The following is a 10476-nucleotide window of genomic DNA, read 5'->3' as shown; positions in this document are numbered from 1 at the left end:
ACCATATCAGTATACGGGCCTTTTTCTCTGAAAAATGTCCAGGAGAGATGATGAGGGAAAGGTTAGGAACCGTGAGGGTCCCGGTGCCCAGGACTCAGAACTTTAGGGGAATGACAGGCCAGTACTTTGGCTGCTTTCTGTCACAGTGCTTATCAAAGCTCAGCTGCATAGCAGCCTCCATGCCCAGGATCTTGGGAGCACTGTTCCCATACAAGCGCTTCATCTCTGCTTGGCGCCGCTCCCAGGGCTTCTCAGATGGGGGCTCCACTGACCTGTGGTGGCTGAAGTACAGGCCATGGTCCGCGTTCACATAGTCATTCAGGCGCTCCGCATCCAGCTGCTGCTGTCGCCGTCTCTCTTCTCTGTGCTTCTCAGTCTGTGCAAAGTACTGGCGGAGCTCCTCAGTGATTTCCATATTGCTCAGGTCGCACTCCACTTCATCATCTGAATCTGACTCCAGCTCTTCCTCTTCATACAGTGCTTCATTTTCTCTTGTGGATGTCTGGGTTCTATTGCTGTTATGCAGAGGCTGCCCAGGGCTTTTGAGATGGGAAACAGTGTAGGGAGACTCCTGCCGTGCCATGTGCCAAGCCTCATAAGCAAGAGAGTTCCAGGGAAGAACTTCATGAGGGAAGAACCATGGAGAAGTGAAATAGGAATCCCTCAACTTTCTGTAGACATTCTGGTGGCTTTGCATCCAAAGCATTGCATGATGATAATGCTGCCAGTATCTTGCATATACTGGGTGACAATACCAAGATGAAGTAGCCCTCCATTTTGAGGCCATTGCTGTAATCTCTGATTGCAAAAGTCCAAATGGGAACTCGCGGGCACGTAGCTTGAAGATCTCAGGCGGTAGGCAACAACGGACCTAGTTCTCGTGGTGGGGAGGAGGATGGGGCGGGGGGGGGGGCTGAACCATTAAACTTAAGCAAAGACTTAAGAGGTTAAAAAAAAATGCCATAATTTAACATCATAACACAAGAAGTTCCAAAAGTATTGTGTTCATTTCAGGTTAGTAATCTACTACTAGAATGAGGTGTACCCTTATCAGTTGGTTTGTTTATTCAGTGAGACTCCTTGGAAAATGAAAGTTTGTTTTGCAAGTAGTTGTCAATTGGAGATAACTCCATATGCTATAAAACTCTGCTGGCCCTGTTCACAGTGTCTCAGGATCTCTGAGTTCATATATACCATAGTTGTGCTGTGTTTAGAACAAATTTTTTCTTTTGTGGACTCCATAATTTCTGGCTTATAAACTCTCTTGGCCTTCTCTTCTGGAGGCATCCCTGAACCCCAAAGTGAGAGATTTGATTGAGATATCCCATTTAAGAATTAATGCTCTGAGGGCCATTACTGTCTTCATGTTGTCTGTTATGGTTCTTTGCATACAGATCTTTCACTTGCTTGGTTAGAGTCACACCAGGGGATTTTATATTATTTGTAACTATTGTAAAGGGTGTCATTTTCCTCAATTTTTTGCAGCCTGTTTATCCTTTGAGTAGAGGAAGACTACTGATTTGTTTTAGTTAATTTTATATCCAACTACTTTGCTGAAGTTGTTTATTAGGGTTAGGAGTTCTCTGGTGGTAGTTTTGGGGTCACTGAAGCATACTATCATATCATCTGCAAAGAGTGATATTTTGACTTCGTCCTTTTTAATTTATATCTCTTTTATCTCCTTTTGTTGTCTAATTGCTCTGGCTAAGTCTTCGAGTACTATATTGAAGAGAGAGAGAGAGAGAGATAGAGAGAGAGAAAGAGAGAGAGAGAGAGAGAGAGAGAGAGAGAGAGAGAGAGAGAGAGCAGCTTTGTCTAGTCCCTGATTTTAGTGGGATTGCTTCAAGTTTCTCAACATTTAGTTTGATGTTGGCCACTGGTTTGCTGTATATTGCTTTTACTATGTTTAGGTATGGACCTTGAATTACTGATCATTCAAGTCTTTTAAAATGAAGGAGTGTTAAATTTTGTCAAATTCTTTTTCATCATCTAATGAAATGATCATGTGGGGTTTTTTTGAGTTTGTTTATATAGTCTATTATGTTTATAGATTTCTGTATAGTAAACCATCCCTGCATTCCTGAGATGAAGCCTACTTTATCATGGTGAATGACCATTTGGTGTGTTCTTGGGTTCCATTTGCAAGAATTTTATTGAGTATATTTTCATCAATGATCATAAGGGAAATTGGTCTGAAGTTATCTTTCTTTGTTGGGTCTTTGTGTGCTTTAGGTATGAGCATAATTGTGGCTTTATAGAACAAATTGGGTAGTGTTCCTTCTGTTTCTATTTTGTGGAATAATTTGAAGAGTATTAGTATTAGGTCTTCTTTGAAGATCTGGTAGAATTCTGCAATAAACCCATGTGGTCCTGGACATTTTTTATTTTCTGGTTGGGAGACTTTTAATGACTGCTTCTATTTCTTTAGAGGTTATGGAACTGTTTAGATTGTTTATCTGATCGTGATTTAAATTATGTACCTTGTATCTGTTGAGAAAATTGTCCATTCCACCAAGATTTTCCAATTTGGTTGAGTATTTGTCAAAGAAAAAATTCTACAAAGACAAACTCTCAATTCTGAACATCTATGCTCCAAATGCACGAACACCCACATTCATAAAAGAAACTTTACAAAAGCTCAAAGCACACATTGTACCTCACACAATAGCAATGGTATACTTCAACACCCCACTCTCAGCAATGTACAGAGCATGGAAACCGAAGCTAAGCAGAAATACAGTGAAACTAAGAGAAGTTATGATCCAAATGGATTTAACAGATATCTATAGATCATTCTGTCTTAAACAAAAGAACATACCTTCTTTTCAGCACCTCATGGTACCTCTCCAAAAATGACCATATAATTGATCACAAAACAGGCTCCAATAGATACAAGAAGATTTAAATAATCCCTTGCATCCTATTAGATCATCATGGACTAAGGCTGGTCTTCAATAACAACAAAAACAAGAGAAAGCCCATATACACATGGAAGCTGAACAATGCTCTGCTCAGTGATAACTTAGTCAAGGAAAAAAAACAAAGAAATAAATTAAAGCCTTTTTAGAATGTAATGAAAATGAAGGCACATCATACCAAAACTTATGCACACAATGGATTCAGTGCTAAAAGGAAAACTCGTAGCTCTAAGTCCCTCCAAAAAGAAACTGGAGAGAGTATACACTAGCAGAATGGCAGCGCACTTGAAACCTCAAGAACAAAAAGAAGCAAATACACTCAAGAGGAGTAGATGGCAGGAAATAGTCAAACTCAGGACTGAAATTAACAATGTAGAATCAATAAGAATTACACAAAGAATCAAGAAAACCAGAAGCTGGTACTTTGAGAAAATTAACAAGATAGACAAACCATTATCCAGACTAACCAGAGGGCACAGAAACAGCATTGATATTAATAAAATCAGAAAAAAATGGAGACATAACAATAGAAACTGAAGAAATTTAAACAATCATTAGATCCTACAACAAAAGCTTATGCTCTTAAATATTCTTGTGGGTTGTTCCTGCTCTTGAAACTCGCAAAAGAAAATTATTACGAACACTGTACATTTTATAAAATTTATATTTATATTATATACTAAATTATATTATAAAAACATAATTTGATATATAAATTATATTGTAATAAATTTATGTTAAATTATAATTTGATATATATTATAATTTTATATTAATTAATTTCATTATATTTTTACAAAAAATCATTATATTTACAAAAATTGAAAAAACTTCTTTGTTTATATGTATTAAAATTGATATTTTTATTTATACATAACTTGGCACATATATTAGAGAATTTAGCATTTCCATAACATGATTAATTTTATAATAGTATAATTTATCAATATTTTATGTTTTTTGATATGTCATAATACTTGAGGTACTACTTGCCTAAGTAAAAATTTATTTTTTTTAATTAATTTGCAGTTGAGAATGAAATGTACTAAAATTTAATATTATTGTCTTTATAAAATAGAAATTAAACCATTATTATTTTCTAGTACACTCTGTTGCATACTGCCAATTGATTTATTGTACTTATATGCATGAAACCATGAAGTTGGCCTGGCCTACCTACTTTGAGAGGCCTGTCCCATGGAACTTTTCCAGTTCTTGATGGCCTGATGCACAACTCCAGCAAGGAAGCATTCAGGCTATTTTGTATTTCCCTATATGTTCACTTGGAAGTCAAGGAAGCACGGAAGTTTGAAAGGACAATAGATATTAGACATTTATCTTGAGTACTCAGAATAGTTCAAAATATCATAGTATCCTGGCAACTAAAAATGTATTAATCCTGGCAATTGCCACTCTATTCTATTTCTGAGAAGGGTATAAAAAGATTGATTCCCTCAATAAACTTGTCATAGTTTAAGTTTTTCTATGCATACTCCAACCAGCCTGCTTTTATTCCTTCAGGATTTATCAAGTGACTTAGATCTGGTAAGGACGTATTGGCACTTATGTTTGGTCCACTCTTATTTTGAAACTTTCTAAATGATACTATTTTTTGTGTTCATGTTTCTTGTCTTAATAGTTTTTATACATTATTTTTCTAAGAGCTCCTTTGTGCTAGGGAGTTACAAAACTTTGTCTTGTATCATAAGGAGATTATATTATTTATTTTGCAGTTACTATAGTAAAAAAGTATCTGACAAAATGAAATTTAATGTAGAAATATTTTAGATTTGATTTATGGTTCAAGTTCACAGTCCATCACAGTGAAAAATGTTGACTTAGGAAGCAACAAGTTGCAAGTCATATCAAATCTTCATACAGGTAAGAGAAAGTGGTTAAGAAGTGGATCATGTCTACAAAATTTCAGTATCAACCCAATTGACCCACTTCTATCACCACATAATGGTTTGACAATCTCTCTAAACATTTCTAATAGCTGGAAAACTAATTCCAATACAAATCAACATATGGGAGACATTTCAGATTCTATCCACAACATACCACCAATCATGGAATTGCATGGTGTAAAAGGGACTCATTAATTTTTCTGAAATTTCTATAGTTTGCAATCCCAGAAATGTCTGAGAGATATAGAAGGGAATATTTTATCAAAAGAAAGAATTAAAACAATATTGAAGGAATAAGTCACAAACAGAATATAAAATTTAATGTTTTCTCTTTTATCCAGACACTAAAAACTAGGTAATATAAAATTAAAATAAACTATTAAGAAGATAAGAGGCTCAAGCAAAGAAGGTTAAAAATATAGAAAAAAACTGGATCATGTTGTAAATTAATGTATGTATCTATGCAAATTTCACAATTAATCTCATTAATTGATGTAATTAATATATATTTGTAAAAAGTTAAATAAACATACACATACACATTTATGTATGTATACAACTACTTTTAAAAGTTTAAATATGGGAATGTTAAACATATATTTACTAAATGTTTCTATGAATTGTTAATGTTATATTATCTTGAACATATTTATGCTTACATTGTTGATACCAATGAATATGGAATATATATTCAAATATGAAATTCAAATAGATGACTAAAGTAAATATACTCATGAAGGTATAATGAGATGTATGAATTTACTAAAATTTCAGTGTGTTATATTTGCCAGGTCTATAAAATGAAGGTATCAGAAAATATAATTAAAGGCAAGTATGTCTTCATGAGTCAAGACAGCAGACATTCTAAATTTCTCCCATCTACATAGTTGGTCTTTAAGGACTTACACTCCTGGGATGCTACTGAATTTAATACTTATCATCTAATAAAAAGCTCTGAATATTAAACAGTCAGGGACCTGGAGACTATAGCTACCAGCCAGTTAAATATTCCCTTAAAAGCACTGCAAGGTCAATAAACAATAGCTTCATCTTCAGCTAGATATGGTTCTTTCTTCAGTGAGACCCTGATTCTATCCAGTGCATACAAGGACTTAGTACTTTCATACTGGGTGGCATGCTGAAGATGAAATTCCTTGAAAATTTCCAAGTAATATTCTCTGCTGTATTTAATGATTTGACATGGGGCACGTCTTTTACCACAGATATATTGCAGGAAACCAGTGAGGACATTATATGTGAAAGCCATTGAGAGGTAGGTCTCAGGTGAGCAGTCTGTCATTTTATTAATATATTGTCATTGTCACTCTGACAAGTATTCGGTTTTTGTTTATTCTGCTACATATCTATTACCTGTCTTTGGAGCATCCAGAGATATTTTCTTCCAAAAAGGAAATATGATCCTTGTGTATTATGACTACCTTAAATATTTTTATTAATTTTAGTACCTTTGGTAATGAAGGAAAATGTTTGGGTTAGTTAGTATGGGACTTTTTATAGCAAAATACCATATATTGGGTAGATTAGCTTTCTGGGACTTTTATAGCAAAATACCATATATTGGGTAGATTAGTCACAATCATTTTCTAATAGTCTGGGATTACTGACTATGTTTAAAAATGAGATCAACCAAGACTCTTTTCTGAATACTTTGTAATTTTGTATAGTTAGGTATGTCCTTTGTATATATCTATGTGCCCTTATTTTTTATGTACCTGATATAATTTTACATATTTTATGGCCATAATGTATATTAGATAAGAACTTGAATTTTTGCCAGATCCTAAACCAGCTCTCTTTACAATTACATTTACCCTTGTGTGATAATATTCTAAAGCACTGAAGATTATTTATGTAATGAATGAAATATGAAGCAAGAACACATGAAACATGACTTTGACTCAAACAATCACAGCTTTCTGCTTCTCTGTAATGCCTTAAATTTATCTTTGTGAGGACTTGTGAGGAATCTGAGCAGAATGATGAAAAGGTAGAATGATTAAAATGTCATTTTCAAACTTTCAGCTTTGATTTTAGCTTGGAAAATACATTAAACAAGAATCGCAGTAAGCAAATATGTTATTAATTGAATTAGTTTGGAAAACACCTGACATGTAGGTACAATAATAAAACAAATTGCATAAAGGCTAAATAATTGAGTGCAGGCATGTATAATTCTATTACAGCTCTTAGGAGATAGAAGTTAAATAACAAAATGTTACCCATAAAGTCTTGGTAGAGATATCCTATCATATTCCATCATAAAAACACCAAAGACACTTGATCCAAAATATAGAAGTAAAAACTGACAGCTAAGGCTTTCTTCCACTCTTAACAAATGTGACATACAATGCACATGAAATGCCCCACCTCCAAAGAGTTCAGGAATATGAAAACTTCCTTTACAGCTAGTGGCAGTGTTTAGAGAAATTGTAAAAACTTTCAGTAATAAAGGGGGTGTTGTATTCCAACTAGTGGTGACTTTTATGGAGAGGTACAAACCATGATCACATAGGTGGACATGGTAAAACACAGTAGGTCATAAAAACAAGGATAAAAAGTTGAGCATGGAATAGTTGTCAGGAGAAAAGAGGATGAGTAGCAGGGTACCAGGAAGATATGATGGAGTTGGAGTAATAAAAATACATTGTACAGGTGTATAAAATTGTCAATGTGCAAATTAAACTAACAAAAAAAATAAAAATATTAAGGCATCTGGTAAAATTTTGGCTATTAATTCTCATCAAATGACATTCAGTAAGAAAATAATGACTGATATTTTTATTTTGACACTAGTACAATTGTGATACTAGTTTTTCTTATTTAGAATTGATTACTTATATTTTTATTTTGTTACACTTTCTCCTAAAGACTGACAAGAAGTATGGAGCCACAAAACCAAACATTTGTGTTAAAGTTCCTTCTTCTTGGATTTACAGATGATGCAGAACTTCAGTCTCTCATCTTTGTTCTCTTCCTGTTCATATACTTAATCACCATCATTGGAAATCTGCTCATAATTCTAGGGATAAGCTTTGAGTCCCAACTCCATACCCCCATGTACTTCTTTCTCTCCAACTTGTCCTTTAATGACATTGGATTAAGTTCAGCCACAGTCATCAAAATGCTGACTAACATCCAAGCAAATGATCAGAGCATCACTTACAGTGGCTGCCTCACACAGCTCTTCTTTGTACTTGCTTTTGCATACTTTGAAACTTTTCTCCTTACAGTGATGGCTTATGATCGTTATGCAGCTATTTGTCACCCATTAAAGTATAATATCATTATGAGTCCTCACTTATGTGTTATACTCTCTCTAATTTCTCTGTTCATTAGTATTATGGATTCCCTGATGCACACTCTTATGGTACAGCGGCTATCCTTTTGCAGAGATCTGGAAATCCCTCACTTCTTCTGTGAACTTGATCAGGTCATCAAGCTTTCCTGTTCTGACATCCTCCTTGATAACATTGTGATCTTTGTTACAACTTGTGTATTTGGTGGTATTCCACTTTGTGGAATCATTTATTCTTATTATCATATTGTGTCTGCAGTCTTGAAGATAGCATCATTGAAGGGAAAGTATAAAGCCTTCTCTACTTGTGGGACTCACTTGTCAGTGGTTTCCTTATTTTATGGGGCAGGTTCTATGGTATATATCAGCTCTGCAATAAGTGCCTCACCAAGAAAATCTGCAGTGGCTTCAGTGATGTACTCGGTGCTTCCTCAAATGATGAACCCTTTTATCTACAGTTTAAGGAACAAGGACATGAAAGTTGCCATAAGAAGTCTTTTAAGCAAGACCATTTTACTTGAATAATGTGTACTTTGCTTAGTGTTTGCAATCCTAGAATTAGTCAAAATGATTAGATTTCTGGTAAAGTTCAATATCTAAAACTTCTGTTGCTGTAAAATTCTAAATTTATGCTTCAATAAATTGAATATGTGTTTTAATTTGTACTGAATCTTGTACTCTCCATGTGACAACATCTTTGAAACCACACAAGACTTAACTTCTTCATTTTCATTCTTCAGAATTTGTGGAGGATAATGAAAAGAACAAACACCAAAACTCCAAAACTAGCATGTGTTATTCTTATCTATTCTCAGGAAATGTAAATATTTAGAGATATTAATGTAGAAATTATTTTCCAAACAGTTTACTAAAGTGTAAAAGATTATCCGAACTAGGAGATTCTTCCACATGCAAAGACCCTTAACTCTAAGCCCAAGGAAATCATTTTGATCTCTGTAACCAACATGGTGGAAGGAAAGGACTGACTTATTCAAGATGCACCTCATGATCTCTATGCACATTATGACTGTTTATGTACCAATCCATATATGTATGTATTCATATATCTATAGAAAAATAAATAAAAATATGTAATAAAGTCATTAAAAATAGTTACTGATCTTGACCATTCTGGCTCATATAAAATGAAATCATGCTCATTTTGATTTTCCTTTTTCTGAAGAGTAAGAATGTATAACATTTTTTTCTATTTCTCAGCCAATTATGTTTAATCTTTTGAGAATGCTCAGCATTCCATTTTTTAATTACTTTTATTTTTTACAGTTCAGTCATTACCCCATCCCAATCTGCCCTCTTCCAGTTTCTTATCACATTTCTCCCACCTTGTCTCAAACAGGATGCCCACACCACACCCTCTACCATTCCTCCCCTCTCCATGTGGCCTCAAGAATCTGGAGAGTTCTGTTTATTTTCTTTCACTGAGGCCGAACCAGGTAGTACTCTTCTATATATGCTTCAGGGTCCTCTGACAAGCTGGTGAATGCTACCTGGTTGGTGGCTCAGTGTCTGAGAGATCTCAGGGGTCTATGTTAGTTGAGATTGCTGATCTTCCTATGGGGCTGTCTTCCTCCTAAGCTTCTCCCAGCCTTTCCCTAATTCACCCACATGCGGGTCCCCGACTTCAGTCCATTCGTTGGGTGTAAATAACTGAATCTGTCTCTGTCAGCTGCTTGCTGAGCCTCTAAGACGACAGCCATACTAGACTCCTTTCTGTAAGAACACCACAGCATAAGTATTAGTGTCAGTATTTCGAGCCTCTCTTGAGCTGTATCCCAAGTTGGGTCCATTATTGGATCTCCTTTCCTTAGTCTCTTCTCCATTTTTTCCCTGCAGATCTTTTAGACAAGGACAACTGTGGGTCAGAGTTTTTGACTGTGGGATGGCAGCCCTATTTTTCCACTCCATCCTCTGTCTTTCTACTGGAGGTGGATTCTAGAAGTTCTCTCTCCCCACTGTGGTACATTTTATTTAAGGTTGCTCCCTTTGAGTCCTAGGAGTATCTCACCGCTCATGTCTCTGGTACATTGTTGAGGCTCCCCTCCCACATCCCACCTTCTTCTGAAGTTACATATTTCCATTCATTGTGCTGGCCATCAGGGATTTGCTCCTGATTCTGGCTCCCCTAATACCTGATCATGTTTTCCTTTTCCCCTTCTTCTCCCTGCTCCCATAAAAATCCCTCCCTCCCTCTGTCTCCAGTGATAGCTTTCTTCTTTCACCAAAGTGGGACTGAAACATCATTCCCTGAGCCCTTAAGATTATTAACTTTTTTAAGTTCTGTGTATTTTATCCTGGGTCTTCAGTACTTTTTTGT

General features: G+C 35.2%; 1 protein-coding gene and 1 pseudogene across 2 annotated transcripts; one reads left to right on the top strand and one right to left on the bottom strand.

Annotated features, from left to right (window-relative positions):
• Window positions 1–898, bottom strand: LOC143439549 (gem-associated protein 8 pseudogene; annotated as a pseudogene).
• A 4912-nt stretch (window positions 899–5810) lies between these two features.
• On the top strand, window positions 5811–9270 carry LOC143439624 (olfactory receptor 7G2-like). Of its 2 annotated transcripts, none has more exons than XM_076925954.1 (2): window positions 5811–6098; window positions 7715–9270. In XM_076925954.1, the coding sequence occupies exon 2, from the start codon at window positions 7728–7730 to the stop codon at window positions 8664–8666; it is 939 nt and encodes a 312-aa protein (XP_076782069.1). In that variant the 5' UTR covers window positions 5811–6098; window positions 7715–7727; the 3' UTR covers window positions 8667–9270. The 2 variants fall into 2 exon arrangements, with proteins under 2 accessions (XP_076782069.1, XP_076782070.1); XM_076925955.1 differs by having other exon boundaries at window positions 5811–6109.
• Window positions 9271–10476: the final 1206 nt, after the last annotated feature.

The sequence above is a fragment of the Arvicanthis niloticus genome, chromosome 27, assembly GCF_011762505.2.
Source record: "Arvicanthis niloticus isolate mArvNil1 chromosome 27, mArvNil1.pat.X, whole genome shotgun sequence".
NCBI lineage: Eukaryota > Metazoa > Chordata > Mammalia > Rodentia > Muridae > Arvicanthis > Arvicanthis niloticus.
The sequence above is the reverse complement of the archived record's forward strand: the minus strand, read 5'-3'. Positions and strand labels throughout refer to the sequence as shown.

Coding starts and splice junctions, on each gene's coding strand:
- LOC143439624 (XM_076925954.1), top strand. CDS start 7,728: ATGGAGCCACAAAACCAAACATTTGTGTTAAAGTTCCTTCTTCTTGGA.